This window comes from Talpa occidentalis, unplaced genomic scaffold, assembly GCF_014898055.3.
Source record: "Talpa occidentalis isolate TD23 unplaced genomic scaffold, MPIMG_talOcc4v2.1 talOcc4.11, whole genome shotgun sequence".
NCBI lineage: Eukaryota > Metazoa > Chordata > Mammalia > Eulipotyphla > Talpidae > Talpa > Talpa occidentalis.
Window position 1 is genome coordinate 21,466,473 of NW_023601104.1, and position 20,761 is coordinate 21,487,233.

Consider the following 20,761-nt stretch of genomic DNA (forward strand, 5'->3'; position numbering starts at 1 on the left):
CCTTATCCTAAAGACTCAATTTAAATATCACTTTTCTATAAAGATTTCTTGGCAGATCACCAATTTATCTCCACTCTGAACTCCTGTTTGGAAATTTGTTCCACTCATATTGTAATTGCTTTCATCTTAACTCACCTTAATTATACCATGGACCCTTTGTAGGGAGGATTTGAGTCTAATTTGTGTCTAAGAATCCCATTTTTCTCCCTTTCCCAGCCATCCATAGTGTCTTGAATAAGATATCTGCTCAGCACTGAGTGAATTCAAAATAAAAATTTTAAAGCTTCTAGAAGGAAAATACAAATGATTCGAAAAATTGTAGTGTAATCCGAAATGTTATATTTCCTTTATTTTGGAAGCAATTCTAGCTTCTAGTCTCAGTTAAAGTTAGGGCACCTATTTTCAGATTGTGGACTGAACCAAAATAGCACTGCCCAATAGTGTGTTTTGCAATGAGAATATTTTATTTTGTACTGTCCAGTGTGGTTTCCACTAGCCAGATCTTGGTAGATCTATCACCAGTTTATTTCCACTCTGAACTTCTGTTTGGAAATTTGTACATGAGTTGTGGCTTGAGCAACTGAATTTTAATTTTATTTCAATAATCGTTTGACTGGTGCTACCGTATTGAAAAATACAGCTCTGGAAGTTAGAGCAATTGTTGACTGTGCTGAAACACTTCAGCTGGGCCAGCACCAGGGTCCTTGAGGATGAGACTTCTTAGAGTGTGTACATGTAGGTTTGACCCTTAAATTTTGCACTCGAGACACCTTGCTTGCCTCACCCTAGTGCCTGTCCTATTACATTCAGTATTAACAAGTTGTTGGGCCCCTGTTAAGGTGGCACTGACTAGTCAAGAACAATGTTATCTATAAAATGGATGGCTCACTGACCTAAGAAATGCTCTTTCTGTTATTTTGGTTATCAAGATGAATTTCCTTTCACTCTGCCCCTTTCCTTGATAGCTTAAATATCAAACCAAGTGGCTCTTGGTGCTTGTATATTCACTCTCCTGACAGAATTTAGTGTAAACAATGATTAAGCAGAATGGCCTAGATATATTAACTTTTTAAAGCTTCAGTTCTTCTTCTAATCCCCAATCCAAATATGCTGATGCTAAAACCTACTTCATATTTATTTTACTAAAAACTATTTAATGAGTGCCTACTATGTACCTGGTTTTTCATTAAATGCAGATAGTCTATTCAGCAAGAAAGATTTGACCTTTTATTACACAAAATGGACTTAAGGTCAAATAATTAGGTAAGCAGTTGTTATATGTCTATCATCACTGCAAAGCTCCTGTTTTAGAAATTGAAGCAGAGTTAGGTACTCATTAAATCATAGCTTTTACTACTATCCTTCCCTCTATTATTAAAGTTGAGTCTATTCCTAAAGTTTTGAGAGTGAATCAATTAGCACGACATTGTTATTTTAAACTACTGTCTATACACTTCACTATATTTTATTGAAGGAGATTTGAATCATCTCCTCCATCAAGTAAAGATTTGTTTAAATATATCTTCCAAGGATTTCCAAAAATTACAAATGAAGGAAAAAGACTTCTATCTATTCACTACAACTGATAAAATTGAACATCCTTATGTTTTTGTATGCACAATTAAATTATAGAAATAGACTTTGTGGGTTAAAGGTTTCATAATCAAAGAAGAGTTGAATAGTGAATGCTGATGGGAAGCAGCTGTATGGTAGGATGTTATAATTTTATGTCATTTTAATAATGATTGTTTTGATGTGCCATTATTGGAATAATGTGTATTCGGAAATTTTATCCTTTAACAAAATTATCACCTTCTCAGAATTCCTTTCTTTTCTTTACCTGCTTAGTGCAGTCGGATATAACAGACACATTTGTAACTAAAATTAGTAATTGACTATTTAGATCTCTCTTTCCCATGCAATACTAAACTCATACGTAATGATTCCAGCATTAACGAGAATCCCTATAATTTAAAGAATTACACATTTTACATTTACACAATCAGTTGATAATTCCACAAGGGAATTCTGATGGGAGCTACCCGTTGTAAAATTAAAGAGCATGAATAACCATAAGTATCCTTTTGGTTATTTGCAGATGAATTATCTAGTTTAAAAGAGCCTTAATTCCCCTTCTCTGTGTTTTCCTTATGTCATTTTCACTGATTATTTCAGCAAGGGGTATGTAAGCAGTGAAGAAAAGTGACATTTAGATTAGTCGACTCATATGTCATACAGAGGAGATAAGAAGAGTGTCAAAAAGATAAGAGGACCTGTTTGTGCTCTCTAATTACATATCTTATGATTTTCTACTAATTATAAGAAAAATGGGAGTCAACTGTATCAAACTCTCTGATTAGTCAGGGATGCTCAGTGTTGTTTACATACCCTCTCTGTGATTTTAGGGGTGATAAGAAATAATAGACAGCATTTATTATGAACTCATTGGTTGTAACTAATACCTGTTGTTGACCTTTTCTATGCTGTTATCGCTGGTAGTAAAGCACTGCTATAGAACTAACACTTAGATTTTCTATAACACTAAAGTGTTTGCTCAATGTCATGTTAACTTCCATCTCTCTCTACACACAGATCCTTTTATAAAAAAAAAAAAATTAAAAAAAGGTCAGTTTTGGGTTTGGGCTTGCTATATCTATTCAGTAAGTGATGGAAGTAAACTGATATCCAATGTTTACTGACCCCCTTTAGCATGACTATTAAACACATAACTACTGTTAATTTAGAAAAGCAAGGGTCTAGTGACTGTCAATTTTTGCTCAGTCTGACATAAATTCCGGACCTTGAATTACCCTTAAGCAATTTAGTTCACTATATAAAGTCAACAAATGCTTTATATTGAGATACAGACATTTCAGCATACAGATAACATTTGCCTACTTGTCAGTAAACAGAGAGAAAAATAGAACTTGGAATTTTTGTCTCCATTCAATGCTAAAACTCTTTATAAGCAATCTGACAGTACTGTCTACTCATGACAATGTCTGCAGCTAGCTCAGTGCTAATTCTCCTTAAATTGCTTTTGCCTGAATCTTGACTTTCAGTCTACTTATAACAAAACAGGGATTTGGCGGTTTTTGTTAGCTCATTCTTCTGATTTCTACATTGACATCTTGTCATATTTTTATTTGTAGATTTCAGTTTACAAGTCAGCATTCCAAAAAATATTTACAGATTTTTGGCTTTATGGTCCCTTTTAAAAGTCTCTTACCTTAGTATCTGGATAAGATAAAGGCATCTAAATTTCTTACAGATATGAAAAATACTAATCCAACTAACATTATTTTAAAACATAAAATATCAACATTCATTAAAATGCAAATTTTCACTGATCAGATGTTTGAGGAAAATGGATAGAATGTAAACTCTTAAGTACAATTAAAAATATTCAGTCCCAATTCCCCATTCTTGGCATTAAATGGGACCCTATTAATTTTCTAATTTAATAAACATACCCAATTCATGTCAAAACTTTGTCATGAGGCTTATTAATAGTTCTTAGCTCACTAGTCTGTTTTGGATAAACACATTTATTTTACAAAATGTTAATGTGATATAATTAAATTATAGCACTTGTCTCTCTGATGTCTCTAATCTTAGTTCCAATTTAACTACTGCATTCTCAAGATTTGTCTATGGCCTTACTATAATGGTCTTAAGTCCTATCAGTGAGTTCTATCTTATTTGTACCTACTAAAAACACAAAATGAATCAACCTCCTCCTTAAGAGCCCAGATTATTATTTTAATTCATTTCATTTTTAAAATTATTCTACGTAAAAGTGATGAACACTTATGTTTCAAAAAATAATGGAATGAACACCTAAATATTTGTAACCCAGATTTAATAAGATGTTACCCTGATATTATTTGGTTCCCTAGAAATAATAATTCTCATAAAGCTTGCGCCATGTGGGACCTTGCGCCATGTGGGACCCTGGCCAGCAGCCAGGGATCAAACCTGCAGCTTTGCAGCACAGCGCTCAACCACTGCGCCACCAGGGGAGGCCTATAAAGCTTTTGTTAGTGACTTCATGATAGTTTTTCACATTCCTTTAAACATTCTCTAAATTAGTGAATGACTCATTTTTCTCATTTTTCAGTTGATATAAATGGAAACATGAATATATTTCTCTTCATCATGACCTTTTTTGCTCTGCATTATGTTTTTGAAGTTCGTGTGTGCTGCTGTGTGTAGCCATTTGTTTTGACATCAGGAAACCAATTACTTTGCAGAGAATTGCATGCAGAAATTTCACCTGAGAGTGCTCTAAAACATTGCTGTTCCACAGAACTTGGCGGGATTGTGAAAATGTTCTGTAGTAGTTAATATCTGATATAGTCGCCATACCACTAGCACATTAAACTAATCAGTACTTGAATTCATTTAAATACCAATTTATCCACATGAAGCTAGTGGACAACTGTAGTGTATAGCATAACTCCCCTAAATGTATGGGGAAATAAAGGATCAGGTAGAGGGAGAACCTGACTGGTATGTTATATTTAAAGCCTCAGAAAACCCTACAGGATGGCCTGAAGCCCTTCAAATCTGTTCCACTTAGGGAAAGCAACTGAGCTTAGTATCATAGTATAAGTCAGTCATTAGTGTTCCCTCCATGAAGAGGAAGTAGCCTTGAGCAAATCAGTTCCTTTTCTATGAAGGCTATGTCCAGTAAAGAGCATGACTATGAGCCTTCAGTAGCCAATGGCAAAGGGATTTGTCCTAAACCCTAAACAGAAAATCTGAGCAGAATACGGTAGTATACACTGTACAGTTAGACATTCATTTTCAGTACTCTATGGAAATTGGAATCCTCTCAGAATGTCCATGGGAATGTAGAATGGTCCAGCCCCTAACGAAAACAGTAGGAAACTTTTGGAAAATATTAAAAATCTATCATTTCGGAGTGATCCACCAATTCCACTCATGGGTATCTATCTGAAGAATAGAAATACACTAATTTGAAGGTACATATGCACACCTATGTTCATTGCAGCCCTGTTAGCCTGATCGCTAAATTATGGCAACAACCCAAGTGTCCAAGGACACTTTTGATGAGCATATCATAAAAATGTGGTGTATGTGTATGTAATGGAATACTATTCAGCTCTAAAAATGGATAGACTCTTGGCAAATTGCAATAATGTGGAGAGAACTAGAGAGAATAATGCTAAGCAAAATAAGTCAGGAGAAAGACAAATACTGTTGGCTTCCCTTGTATGTGGGATATAGAGAAACATAATTAAGGCTCAATCAAAACCAAACCAATAATGAACATTTAACATCTGACTGCATAACTAAGACAACCAGAAGCAGGCGGGGGCAGGGCAGGGTAGTTTGGTGAATGGGAAGAGGGGACCCCTGTGGATCATGGTGAGGATGATTGGAGCATTGGTTGATAGGCATGGTGTGAAGATAGACATTTGTGCAGTTTTGAACCTATAGCCTATAAAGATGCGACAGTGTAAACCAACTTTACTGCAATAAGCATAATTTTAAAAACTCATCTAGTTCCCTATGACTTCACTGGTGTGAGGTTCCATGGGGCTGCTGTGGTTGGCATCTTCCAGTATGCACACTCACACTACTAGAAAGTTGGTTCACGCTGTCAGCTGGGACCTGCACTGGATTAGTAAGTTCTGCACATCGACCTCTCCATGGGTCTGCTCAGGCATTTTCACAGCTTGATGGCTGCATTTTAAGAACAAATATTCCAAGAGACAGAAATTGGGAGCCATCAGCGTCTTAAAACTTTGGCTTAGAAACAGACATTGGTCATTTCTGCCAGTCTCTTTGTCTAAATCATTTATATTCCAGGGAAGGAAATATATACATGCCTTTTAATGGAAAGTTATAAAGGAATTTGAAGCTATCTTAAATCCTTCACAGTAGTCTACCTATATATTCAAGGAAACGGGGAAATGGATTTGGTGAACTGCTCTCTAGTTTCTACCTCAGCATATTTTAACTTTTAAAATAGTAACCATATGTTCAATTGGTATAAAGTTACAGTTACATAAGATAATTAGGTTCTAGAGATCTGTTGTATAATAATCTATTATAGTTAACAGTACAATTAAGAGTATAGTTAACTGTACAATGTTGCATATTTTAAATTCAGTAAGGGGATGTCTTTAAAGTGTTCTTAGCATGAAGTTGGAAGGGAAAGCAAAGGGACATAGGAAATATTTGGGGGTGGTGTATATGTTTATTGCCCTGTTTGTGATGATGGTATCATGGACATATGCATATATCCGTCATACAACTGCATTAATGATAACCACTTTTTAATTTTTTTTATTTTTTAAACAATATTTTCTTCCCCCACCCCTGCAGGTTGAGTCCCCATAGAATTTCCTTCCCAAGGCACCCGTGCACCATCACCTCAGTCCCCTGTGCTCCTCCCTCCCCCCTCCCTCCCTCTGATCCCTCTCCCTCCTCCTCCCCTGCAGGATGTCTCTGATTTTTAATTGTCTGTTTTTGCTTTGTTGTGTTTTGTACTGTTGTTATTTTTTTTTTTACACTGATGTCTTATTTGGTTCCCCTATATTCCTGTTATAAGTGAAACCATCTGATATTTTTCTTTTTCCTTCTGGCTTATTTCACTGAGCGTAATTCCTTCTAGCTCCATCCATGCTGCGAATGACATGTGTTTATCTTTTTTGATTGCTGAATAGTATTCCATTGTGTATATGTACCACATCTTCTTGATCCAGTCATCTATTTTTGGGCATTTGGGTTGTTTCCAGGTTTTACCTATTGTAAATAGTGCTGCAAAAAACATAGGTGTACAGGTGCTCTTTTGAATCAATGTTTTTGTGTCCTTTGGGTAGATCCCTGGGAGTAGAATTGCTGGGTAGTATGGTGGTTGGACAAGTTTGCATAGTGGTTGTACCAGTTTGCTCTCCCACCAGCAATGTAGGAGAGTTCCCTTTTCACCACATCCTCACCAACATTTGTTGTTGCTTGTTTTTTTGATATGTGCCATTCTTACTGGTGTAAGGTGGTATCTCAGTGTGGTTTTTATTTGCATTTCCCTGATGATAAGGGATGTTGAACATTTTTTCATATGCCTGTTGGCCATTTGCATTTCCTCTTTGGATAAATGTCTTTTAAGTTCTTCTTCCCATTTCTTGACTGGGATCAATCCATAATCCATTTCTTGACTGGATTATTTATTTTGTTTTTGTTGAGCCCTGTGAGTTCTTTGTATATCATTGTGATCAGTCCCTTATCAGTTACATGGAGTGCAAAGATTTTTCCCAATCAGTGGGGTGTCTCTCTGTTTTGGTTAATGTCTCTTTGGCTATGCAGAAGTTTTTCAGTTTAATATAATCCCAGGTGTTTATCTTTGCCTTCACTGTGACTGCCTTGGGTGATGAGTCTTTAAAGATGTTTCTGAGATATATGTCTTGTAGTGTTTTACCTATATTTTCTTCTATATATTTTATGGTTTCAGGTCTTATGTTCAGTTCTTTTATCCATTTTGAGTTGATTTTTGTGCATGGTGAGAGGTAATGGTCTAGTTTCATATTCTTGCATGTAGAGATCCAATTTTCCCAGCACAATTTATTGAACAAACTGTCCATGTTCTGTTGCATATTCTTTGCTCCTTTGTCAAAGATTAGTTGTTCATATAAGTGTGGCTTTATTTCTGGGCTCTCTATTTGGTTCCATTGGTCTGTGTATCTGGTTTTTGTTGTTGTTGTTGTTGTTGTTGTTGTTCCAATACCAAATTGTTTTAATTATTATGGCTTTGTAGTATAGCTTGAAGTTTGGAAGTGTAATACCTCCTTTCTCCTTTGTTTTCATTAGCAGGGCTTTGGCTATTCGTGTTTTTTTGTGGTTCCATATGAATTTCATCAATATTTTTTCTATTTCTTTGAAGAATGTCATTGAGATTTTTATTGGGATAGCATTGAATCTGTATATTGCTTTTGGGAGGATGGTCATTTTAATAATGTTAATTCTTCCTATCTGTGAACAGGGGATGTCTTTCCATTTCTTTGTGTCTTCTTCAATTTCTTTTAACAGTGTTTTTATAATTTTCTTTGTATAGGTCTTTCACCTCTTTTGTGATAACTACTTTTTAATACCAATTATATTTCAAATGTAAAGCTGAAAAGGGGAAAGATAATAACCATATATTTTTCATCAACATCCTGTCTAGTGCTCAAAACTTTTGAATTATGTTTTCTTTTTTATGAATGTAGCCACAGACATACAGTCATAGAAATGTATATTTAAAATGAAATTTTAATATCAAGTTCTGAATTTTTAGATATAATGTAGAAAAAGAATTTCCTGTATAGCCGTCCCTGAATGCCTTTTAGTGTCTGGCAGATTATAACATTTGGAGAGATCTGATATTTAGAAGCTTTTTCTATACATTGAAATAAATTGTTCCTGTTAAAAAATTTTCTCCTGGGCCTTCCTGGTGGCACGGCAGGTTGAGTGCAATGCTGTGGAGCTGTCTGCAGCCTCTGTGGAGCTGTCCGCAGCCTCTGTGGTGTGGGTTCAGTTCTCAATAGCTAGGGAGATACCCACATGGCGTGGCAGACCTCTCCTGTCTTACCCGCTATTCCCCTCAGCAGTGTTTTCAGCCGTCTGCCTGTTCTCTGGTGAATTCTGTCACCCTCCCACTTCTCTGGCCTGTGCCCCAGTTCTTGCATAAATAAATAAATCAAAAATAAATAATTTGCTCCCAAATACTAGTTTTATTTTCTCATTCACAGAAGACAAATCCAGTGTATCTTCTAATCTTTTTCTATTCAATAGCCTGTGATATATTTGATGTCAGCTATCATGATATTCCCAGGTTTGCTATCTACTTTTTTTTTAAGATGTATTATCTTAAATGGAAAATAAATGCCTGCTAGATGTGACCTATTGCATTTTTTGTTTTTAACGTAAATTCAATTTATATAAAGAGTTTATATAAAATTATTATTTTATTTAAATAGTAATTTATATTCAAGAAACTTCTTTGCATCTCAGGATCCTAAACAGAGCCTTGTCAATTATGCAAAGTGTATATCACAAATAATTAAATATAACATTTAAGTAAAGGTCAGTATCTATCTGTTATGGTAATAAAGAGCTCTCATTGAAAAATTCTACCTAGAATTATCATAAACATACAGTTTCATGTATTTTTCCCACACAAATATTAGGCATCCAAAGTCAAATATATTAATTTCTTGCCCAAATTTGTACAGCAAGCTATAGGTAAGTTGATATCAAAATACAAGTTTCTGATTCCAAGTTCAATTATTTTTTGTATTACACCATGCTGTTAAGTAATTTATATAAAATCCTCTTTCAGAGTTATGACAATTTATAGTTATGTATACATCACTTAACCATTGACAATCTATTTAAACTCAAGGACCATTTAGTGCTATTAAAAACCACTTAGAGTGTCCAAACACTTGAAATGTAGTGTTAGCAATTTAAATGTCAGGATAGCTATGACTTACTGTGTCTGAAAGACCCAGTGAAGATTCTTTGGATATTCTGCTATAATAAATGTGATATATCCTAATGTATGGAAATCCCTTGTTTTATTTAACCATGTTAACATTGTCACTTCTCAATAGTTACTCTTAACCAAGACTATAACTTACTCAACTGTTTGTTCTCACTTAGCAATGGTGTATTAAGTTATTTGAATATGCCACTGGCTTCCTAATGACTTAATTTAAAAAGTAATGTTTTACAAAAGAATCTAGCATAGGAGGTTATCAACACCTGGAAAGGGTGTCACATAAATCTCCAGTAAGATATTCCAACTCCTCTTAAAATTGTGAAACTGTATGAAGTTGGAAATTTGTAAGATGTATAGAAGACACAGGAATCTTTTGTTATCATGACAGAATACAAAATCTAACAAACCCAAGACTGATACTGGTATTCAGGAAGAACTATATCATTTTTCTTGCTCAGCAAAATAAGGCAGAAGGAAAAAGAAAAGTCCCGGATGGTCTCACTCATAGCAGGAGTTTAGAAAACCTAAATAAGGGACCAGGAAAAAAACTAATTCTGATGAAGTAAAAATTAAAATTAACAAGCAACTATAAACCAGAGATACAGTACAGGGAGGGGAGGAGGCAGTAGGATCAAAACAAGGGTGGGGGTGAGAATTGTATGGGGACTATAACCAAGAGGAAAATGCATACATTGAAATGAAAAATGAAAAATGATGTAAAAATGTATAAAATAAAAAATATATATATGGGAAAAAAGAAGAACTATTTTTATTTGATTTATTGACAAATTAAGAGTGGACTCTTCTCATACTCAGGAGGATTTCAGAAGAGCAGTTTCATGTGTAAGTTCAGATGCACAGGTCCTACCTCTAGTTACCCTTATTCAGAAGATCTGTAACACCGGCTCTGAACTCCAGTATATTTCTCCAGGTGATTTTGATGTAGATAAGCCATGGGGCTGACTTAGAAAAACACTAGTCGAAGGTAGTTTTGAATAATTTCACCTTTCTCTTCTCAGTGTATTTCTTTTCAATTCTCTCTATAAATTGGGATAGCACAATTTGCATTGTCCCATTGCATTTTTCTATGAATTTAAAAAAAGCAGCTGGACAATAAATCATGACAATAAGAATATACACTCTATCTCAACTATCCCTGAAAGGCAAAGCTGGCACAACTTTATCTACAATGAAAGTGAAATAAGATTAGTCAGTGGCATAGACAGACACTATGGGCTCTTCACAAAGTTCATGATCAAAACCCAGCTCGTTAGAAAATCCAGGTATAAGCTTTATTCAGCCTAAGCCTAACTTCCCCAAAACTCTGCCATTATTAGCTAAAGTTTAAATATTTTACCGTATGTCAGTAAAATTCAGTGTGTGAAGAAAATGCCTTCGACAGTGACATTAAAGTTTAATAGAGGAAAAAACCTTTGAAGTGGGCAGATGAAAGGTGATGAACTGAGCTTTTTCAAAGGCAAAATAAAATAGTAACAGGAGATATTAGTACCACCTTCAAAAGGATGCCTCATTCGTATTTGATCATAGAATATATAGGGAGACTTCTTAAGTCATCAGTTATAAATACTGTTTCCATTCAGTAACTACTCTCAAGTATTTTAATTGGAGGGGTCGTAAAACCTGTTGGTCTTATAATACTTTTTTATTCCTTGGCAAACAACTCTATTTCCTGCTATTTAACTTGAGTGATTTTTAACTCTAGGGGAGGGAGGTAAAGTAGGATCTTTTTGAGAACATTACATTTTTACTGCCTAAGCTATCTGATTTTATGACCTTATGTGACCTTGGATAGATCACTTCAAACTATGTCAGGGTCTATGTGCGAATGCAATAAATGATGTCTCTAGCCTTTTTGTTCTACACTGTAATTAAAAAGCAAAGAAAAGAGGTGCAATAGCATGGGTCTCTGATCTTTCGGCAAAAGTTGAGATAAATAAATTTATTCATTGATTTTAACTTCTGTATCTCTTTCTCTCTTGTCTTGCCTGTGGACAGTCTTCTGCTTTCACTCCATATACAAGACTCTGGAATCACCCTGACTGCCTTTGAGTGAGCTGACAAAGAGCAGGGGTTGTAGAAATATCTGATGTGATCACCAAGTTGCTCACATAAAGTTATACATCTTAACAATCCTTCTTTTCATGTTCTTATCTAGGTGGAAGCATCCATGAAATACTTTTGCATCATGGATGTATATGTTTATTTGTTGACTTTAGACCTACCCCTTCATAGCATGAGCAGAGACATGTCATTTTGCTTAAGTGTAATCATCAAACAGGGATTTAGACTGAAACAGGAAGATGGCAGGTGTGGGTACGGCTGATGTGACAACTTGTCAGAAATGCCACTGGGAAGCTGTCTGCTTTGCCTTCACCTTTCATCTCACTGCATTACTTGTATGAAAACCCATCAGGCACCTTGTGGCTCCCAAGTTTGATTACTCTGGAGATGGAAATTTAGATGGTAACCTCCAAGAAAGCACTGTGGGAAATGGAGAAAAGATGTTCTTTCTATAGTTGATGACTTAGCTGTAGGATGATAGGTACACTTGGATCTAACCTTAGTGGGAGGTGTCTTGTGCTTCATGCTGCATTTGCATGACCAGAAAAGGTGTTCACTCTTATCAGCTTTCTGTTGAGGTAAAAAAAATAAATGGATGAAAGGTGTTTGGACCTTGCCATCAAAATACAATAAAGAAGAAATTTATATGTTCAGTTCTGTTTCAGTAAAGAAGTTGAACCCCACCTCTTACTCCATAGCCTTCTTCCTGCCCTGTAAGATTGCTCTCTGCCATGAAGTATGACATCATACCTTGGCATATGTGCAGGCAAGTTGGTGACTCATTAGTGAGGAAAAGGTTATATATAGTCACCCTCAGAAGACACAATGATGATGGAATGAAGATAAAATCAGATATTCACCCTCCTATTTTCATAATCAATGGCTTAATTGATAAGTTTTCAACTATAGAAAACTGGAATCACATTTTTACTTGGTATGTTAATGAATGGATTTGGATGCTTGGAAGAGTGATAACAAATGAAAAGACAATAATACATAGAAAGTTTTTTTCGTCTTAGCTCCATTTTGTAAATATCATGAGTATTTACTTAATAGTGTTTTTTTTTTAATTTTTTAAAAAGATTTATTTATTTATTTATTTACACATACAAGAACCGGGATACAGGCCAGATGTGCAGGAGGGTGAGAGGATTCACCAGAGACACAGCAGGGAACAGAACAGGCAGACAGACTGAAACACACTGCTGAGGGGAGTAGCAGAGTAGCAGACTAGACAGGAGAGGTCTGCCACACCATGTGGGTAGCTCCCCAGCCAGCTGGGATCAAACCTGCACTGCAGAGGCTGCGGACAGCTTCACAGCACGGCACTCAACTACCTGTGCCACCAGGGAGGCCCCTACTTAATATTGTTTTTATATAAGTGATACAAATGGTAAAGAAAGTACCAACTGCTCTTTGGAAAATTTTCTCCTTCCTTCATTCTTTAATTTTTTTTATTTAAATGTTTCCTAGGTATATATTCAAAAGATGTTTATATTCGAATGTTTATATTTATTATGCCAGTTCATAATGGTGCCTCTTATTATTAGAATTGCTAATAAAGATTGTATTTGGGTTTCGTTTGGTATAAAAAAAAGGGATTTAACTTTGCAAGATTACCAAGATAAGCAATTTTAGTAAAGTTGTTCTGGAAACTATAGTATCATTTTGATGGTTTCCTGTTTGAGGAAGTACAATAGAGAGATTGTGAAGAGTTCACTCTTAGGATCTTCCTATTGCCCTATTCTGGTTGTCCATACTGCTTAAAACTGAATGAAATTAACCCAGCTTTAGTTGGGAGGAGAAATGAAGGGCCTTGGCTAATATGAACAGTAAGAATTAGTGCTTTTGTAGGAACTTTTGGGACAGTAAGGTCCTGTTGATAAAACAATGACAACTAAGACAGCTCTAAAACTGGAGAACCAAGTGGAAATCAAAGCTAGACCCTGATTGTGCTGGTAGCTCTTGAACTACAAATGAATGCTGAGCACCTGTGGTAGTCTCAGGAACCCAGGAAGTATGTAGGCATTTCATATAAATCTTAGTAATTTTATTCCTTGAAAGGTTTCCTTCTCATTCAGGATACATAACTCAGAATAAAAATCAGCTTGGTATGATTAGGAGGAAGTAATAGCCGTCCTCTGTGTCTATAAACTACATAACCAGGTCTTTGGATTAAGGATGAAAGGAAAAAAACAAGGTTCTGAGTTTTAAATGTAGTCTGTATGTCTTATTTTCAGTTAAGAAGAGGTGGTAGGGATTGTGATATTTGGCCTTGATATTTGAAAATGAATAAAGGTTGCACACCTCCCACAATGAGAACAATCAGAGGCTATTTTATTCAGCAAGGAAGTCAGTGAACATCACTTTTATCAGGTAGAGATTCAAAACAGGTAGAGAATGGGAATGCTTTCTAGTGAAAAACAGGGAAGGCTTCAAGTATGATATGATTGTACTGCAATAGCATGAGAAGACTGGGAGTCAGCCAACTAGGAGGGTCTCCTATATGATTGGTTTAGTATCATTGTGACTTTCTCTGATTGACCCTGAGTTGGAAGTTACAGCAAAATATAAGGAAGCTGGGGTTCATTGACCAAGTCCTGACCATTCTGGACCAACTTCTGTTGAGAGTGTGGCATGGCTTCCTGAACTAATATCTGTAGATATTTCTGTATATGTAGTCTGCTCATTGTTTGTTTGTATATAAATCTTTAGGGCTAAAAGTTTTGTTGTATGAATTGAAGAATATGAGTGCCTGTGTTGCTGCCTTTGGAGGTAGTGCAAATATTTTTTAATAATTTATTTTCTATAATTCTTTACATCATTTTTCATTTTTGCACAATGTATGCATTTTCATTTTGGTTATATTCCCCATACAATTGCACCCTCCCCTTCTTTTGACCCTAATCCTTCCTCTCCCCCCTCCCCATAGTTTGTCTCTGGTTTATAGTTGCTTGTTGATTTTGATTTTTACTTTGTATTAATTAGTGTTTTTCCTGGTCCCTTATTTAGGTTTTCTAGATTCCTGCTATGAGTGAGACCATCCGGTATTTTTCTTTTTCTTTCTGACTTATTTCGCTGAACATGATCCCTTCCAGCTCCATCCACGTAGCTGCAAACTGCATGTGTTTATCTTTTTTGATGCTGAGTAATATTCCATGGTGTATATGTACCACATCTTCTTGATCCATTCATCTATTTTTGGGCATTTGGGTTGTTTCCATAGCTTAGCTATTGTAAATAGTGCTGCTATAAACATAGGGGTGCAGGTGCTCTTTGGAACTGATGTTTCTGTGTCCTTTGGGTAAATACCTAGGAGTGGAATTGCTGCATCATATGGAAGCTCTATGTTTAGTAGTTTGAGGAATCTCCACACAGCTATCCCTAGTGGCTAGACCAGTTTGCAAGAGAGTGCAGGAGAGATCCTTTTTCTCCACAACCTCGCCAACATTTGTTGTTGCTAGTTTTTTTTTTTAATATGTGTCATTCTCACTGGTGTAAAATGGTATCTCATGGCAGTTTTGATCTGCATTTCCCTGATTACAAGTGATTTTTTTCATATGCCTCTTGGCCATTTGCATTTAGGTAGTGGAAATATTTTTAGGCAGTAAGGGAAAGGCAGCAGTATCAGGGAGAGAGAAGCAGGAAGTGTGGCAACATTGTTGTTAGGAATGTTCAGACCAGTGACCCTAGGCTGGGGAAGGTCACCTAGAGAAATTCTCTTCCCCAATTCTTTTTAAGTGTAGGATAGGAGAAATGTCTTCATTTCCCATAGCTGATAAACTGTCTACATTGTTTTCCACATCTCAACTTCCATGGACCTCTGAAATTTATGTTCTGCTTCCAAAACTATTGACAGAGTTCCCATTTTAGTAACTAGTGAACTCTTAGAGCTAAAATTTCCTTGTTTCAGAAATATGAAGAGTTAAATAGCCAACTACAAGGAATTTGCAGACTTATTACATATTAGAGATTAGAGCTATCTATTAGTGATTAGAGGTTTAATATTTATTTCACCAAACCTTTTTTGTTATCACATTTCAAAGCTTCTTTTTAATATTTAGGTTCATGTTTTTTTATGTCTTTCCAGATTCCTAGCATCAGAAGCCTTGTTGCCAAAATCTTTAATCATTACTTATGAACAAAAGTCATCTTGCTAAGCAATTCTTTATTTTCAGAGATATCACAGCTTTGTTATCTTACATAAGGAATCATTTCCTTTCCTAGATCTCAGTTCTAGAGACCTTCACCTAGTCTGCACTCTTGCCTCTCATTTCCACTTGAGTGCCTAAGGAAATATCCTATCACAACATGCTGTCCTTCCTCTTCTCTCACCACTTCCTCTACATCTGTTTTCCCCACTCCCCTCACATTTTTCATATTCCTTTCTCTGATCAAAATATATACTTCTCCTAGCATTTCAACCATTCTTGTCAAATGCAAATCTCTTCTTTTGTACTTTTATTTCACTAGTAAGTCCAACAGTGTTTCTTTGACTTCTACATCAGTACTGCAAAAAAGTCCCATGATAATCCAGAGTAGTATCACTATGTGTTCAGGGAACACACTCTCTACAGAGCTTTCCTTTCTCACCATCAACAAGACTTATTTACAAGATTCTTTATCACCTAACTCAGAGGAAGCCATGTTCCTCATTTGTCTCTGAAGTTGGCCCTTCCGCATATACTCTGGAACTCATTCTGCAAGACCTCACTACCCCATGTATGTCTTTATTTGGTAAAATTTTACTCTTTTACGGATTTTTCTGCTAAGGTTTTGCCAATGGCCATGTATCATTCCCTTCCTTTTTTAATTGGAGTGTAATTGGCATGTTCCATTATATTACTCTCAGGAATGTATTAATAAAATGATTTAGATCAATGTACAATATGAATGATCACTATAGTAAGTTGAGTTCCCATCTTCAGCATACAAAGTTACTCATTTATTGTGATGAGAACTTTTAAGATTTACTCTCTTGGCAACTTTTAACTGTTACTATGCTATTATTAACTATAGTCACTTTGCTGTACCTTACATCCCCATGACTTATTTAGATGAAGTGGATGGGAGAGTCAAGAGGTACAAACTTCCAGTTATAAAATAAATAATAATATTCCCTCTCTCTTTACTTACTCATCATTTCTGCTGGCACATATATCCTGGAATTCTATATACATCAATAGTCTGAAATGCTTTTTAAACTCTAGACTCATCTATCTAATTGCCTTCTGAATTGTTCTACTTGATTTCTCCCTCTCTTCTGTCTCACAAATGAGGCAATGAGTTCTGCCAATTTTACTTATTTTGCCATGTTAACTTCATTAAACTTCCTGCTACTTCAATTTGAAACACAAATATAATTAAATATTTCCCCAAATCTATAATCTTTTATTGTCCCTCAGGTTTGATTCAAAAGCAAATTTCTTAGTGTGACACACAGGTCCTTCAGGGGTTGACAGCATCTAGTCTCTAGATGCTCTGGTTTTTGGCTTGCTAAAGCTTGTTAAGAGGAATATGTATTCATGGAAAGGTTTGCAAGATGAGGCGAAGAGAATGGTGTAGTAATTTCAAATACCTGTAAGAAATTAATGCTCCATTATCTTAATTTATCTAATCTTAGGCTCAACTGCCTTAGTAGATGTCTAGGATTTGAATAAAGTGTTACTTAGAAAATTTAATTTTAAAAAATTGGGTAAATATTCTAATATGAGATTTTAGAGATGCAGCCTATTAAAATGTACAAGTAACATAAGTAATCTCCAAACTAAGCACCCTGTGTAAAACCTAATTGATGATACTGTTGGAGGGTACAGAAAAACTTAATGATTCATGCAACCAATTTGGTCTGTTTCAATGCAAAACACAGACTTTGATACAAAACATAGTACTACCTATAATCCACCGAGGTCATGTAAAAGAATCATGATAGAATAATTTGTGACAGCTAAGGGACTTAGGAATTAATGCTTAAGCAACTATTTCAGTCTCCTCTTTTCCATGTCAATCTTTGTACTCTTACCATTTGATAAGTGACTGTGATGTTAAATGTATCTATAAGCAATTACTGTCACTTTACTACTTGAAATTAAATAGATGTATAGTTTCGGTATGTACACATCATGGTGATTATTGATAGTATGCTAATATCATCCACTGTGGCCATGGTAACCCATTTTACTTAAAACCTTCACAACTCACCTGGTTCTCCAGATTTCTAAATATATCCCAGAGAGGGAAATCTATTTAACTTATAACCTTCTGAGTAAACAATCACGATTGTGATAATTAAAAAGCCCTGTTCACAAAAGAAAGATAAATTTCAGTAAAACATTTATCTTACATGAGGGCTAAGCTGAGTGTTCATAAGCTTGTATTCTCCCCCACCTTTTTTTTTTTTTCTTAAGGATCTTCTGATGAGACTTGGGAATTGAGAGGAAACTCCTGCCAAGGAGTCAAGTGTTATTAGGGAGCAGATCCGCAGGGTGCTTAGATACTTTGGATATTGCTTATTATTCATTCTTGCAATTTGAAGCAACTTGTGTCAGTCACTAATTTTTCACTATTTTAATTTAGTTCTCCATCTTTTAGTATCTGTTGCATTTTTAGCATACATGTAACTCAACAGCACCTGGGAACACCCTAATAAAATACATGTCCCTAAAGGTGCATTGTAGTCTGTGTGTGAAAGTCTAAAACTAAGTGAATTCAGTCTGGGGCTGTATTTTAACTTATTGAGAATAATACTAGTGCTATGAGTCTTCCATGTCTGGTTACATGTCCTAGTCAGCATTAGCAGATAAGCATACAACCACTGAAATGGGAGTTGCTGATCTCAGGTAAGACATCGTGGATGGATTTAGCATTAGATAAGGCCAAATTAGTCTAATCCACCTTTTATATCAGAGAATTCTTGAGTTTTCTGAGCCACAAGAAAAGTTTTCAGATATCCTGGGCCTATCGGCATGGGACAGTCAGGGAAGCCATATTCTTCCCAATTATTTCTGCTTGAATGAAAATTGCCTCAGCCTCTGTATTGCCTAATTTCAAAAACTAAGTGTTGTGAAAGTGCTCTAAGAAGAATAACCACCAAGCAAAATAACCAGGATAACTTTTAATTGTATATTTGAAAGAATTGTATGTATTGTGTATGGAGTTTATATAGGAAACATCTAAGGTTGTTATAATATGTTAATCTTAATGTAAATTTAGATCATTATGGCCGACATATTTTCTAGAGGTGAAATTTAGATGTTTCATTCAGTATGTATATAAGAAGGGTTCAAATATTATTTAAACATGCATGCACAAAGAATAGTTTCAGTTAACCAGATGTATTTGCAGGTGAAATGAGAGAGTTAGGGCCATTCATATAACAGGTGCATACCATAGAATTTAACAATATTGATTTTTTGGGTCTGTATTTTTTTTTTACTATGATAACATTGGCTTATGACTCTGTATTATTTAGAGACATAGATTTACAGCACCTCAGATGGATGTTACTACACTACAGCCACCATGTAGGCACTCAGTCCTCCACCCTAGTCCAGTTGGCCTCCTTCCCAGCTTTGTGCTCAGCCCACCCACCAGTAAACTCAATTCTACAGTCATATTTCTAGAGGTTTTTTTTTTTTTTGTGACTCTGTTTTGTTTCTCTATACTCCACATAAAATCAAAAAATCATCAGTGTTTGTCATTCTTCTTCTGACTTCACTTAGCATAATCTCTCCAGTTTCATCTCAAATGAGTTATTTTTTTAATTTATTTATGCAGCCAAGAACTGGGGGTACAGGCCAGAGGTGTGGTGGGTGAGAGGATTCACCAGAGACAGAGTGGGGAACAGAACAGGCAGATTGACTGAAATACACTGCTGAGGGGATCAGCGGGTGAGACAGGAGAGTTCTGCTGCACTGTGTGGGTAGCTTCCTGGCCGGGGATAGAATTCGTGCTGCAGTGGCTGTGTATTGCTCCATAGGAGCATCTTAACCCCTTGCACCACCAGGGAGGCCCAAGAGTTATTTTTTAATAGGTGAATTGTATTCGCTGACTTTGTAACTAGACTCACATGCGTTCTGTCCACTTACTACCAACAATACCTTGGGCAAAATATTTAGGTAGGATAAATTTCTCACATTTGTTTTCAACACACAGTATTCAACTACTCTCCTGGGAAGAGGACACATTAAGAAATACTTTCTAGAATAATAACTCCAAAGATCATGAACTGCAATAAAGGAAGAGACACCTCCCCTCTATAATCAAAGTATTTAGAAATAAAAGCAAGGTCTTTGTTGCTTTATCCAATGGGATGCCGTTCCATGAAGAAAAGAAAATCTGAATTTAACAGTATTGACTCATATGATCTAAGAGTTTTTCTGTAACCACTTTTCTCTAATCCTCCTGTCTGACAGTGACATCTCTAACTAAAGTGGTAACACTTAACCTTTTCTTTTACATGTCATGTGACCTTGTGAGCAGAGTAAGAAACAAGACATTTCTCGGGAAGATCAGGGACCAACAATCAAGAATTTGGATTTTTGGCCCCAACTGATTACACTGATGGTCACAATTATTGATGAAGATAAAACTGCCTACACACCTGTCCTAAATCAGTAAGTACACTGTTTTGGAAAAAATTGTTTCGAAGTTAAGAAAAAAAAAAATATTTGAAGCATGGCTGATGCTCTTATGAGAATTGACAAACTTTTCCATAATTAAAATTAAGAATGCATATTTTTCTACTTTAAGCAGTAAATATCAATTAAGTGATATGAATTTTTAGTGCAAGCTCATACTTCAAATATGTAGGCAACTATTTTCCAAAATTTATTTTCACTTGATGTGTAAACATTTCCTTTTTTTCTGATTTCTTTTATAACTATGCCCTTATCTCAGAAGAAAAAAAAAAAAAAAACACTCCACTAAACTAAAATAATTAAAAATGCAATACTGAGTGTATTCTATTGTGACTTTTTAATAATAGAGATTTGTCCAAAGTGCATATTCTGGATTTTAATATTTTAGTTATATTTACGAGAACAAGATCCATTTTCATAAATAACAAACTAAACCTATTCATCCATGCTTAAAATTTACAAATTATGAGCAGGTAAATCAGTGGCATATGAATTCAAATTTGTGTTGATTCTAGAAGAACAGACACTAGAA

At 35.4% G+C, this 20,761-nt stretch overlaps 1 protein-coding gene across 1 annotated transcript in view; it reads left to right on the forward strand.

The window, feature by feature from the left end:
* Positions 1–20,761, forward strand: part of UNC13C (unc-13 homolog C) — a 488,975-nt gene that overhangs the window by 298,815 nt on the left and 169,399 nt on the right. Inside the window, exon 18 of the mRNA XM_054701637.1 lies at positions 20,072–20,205. Within this exon, the coding sequence (XP_054557612.1) occupies positions 20,072–20,205 (134 nt within the window). The remainder of the gene's footprint in view (positions 1–20,071; positions 20,206–20,761) is intronic.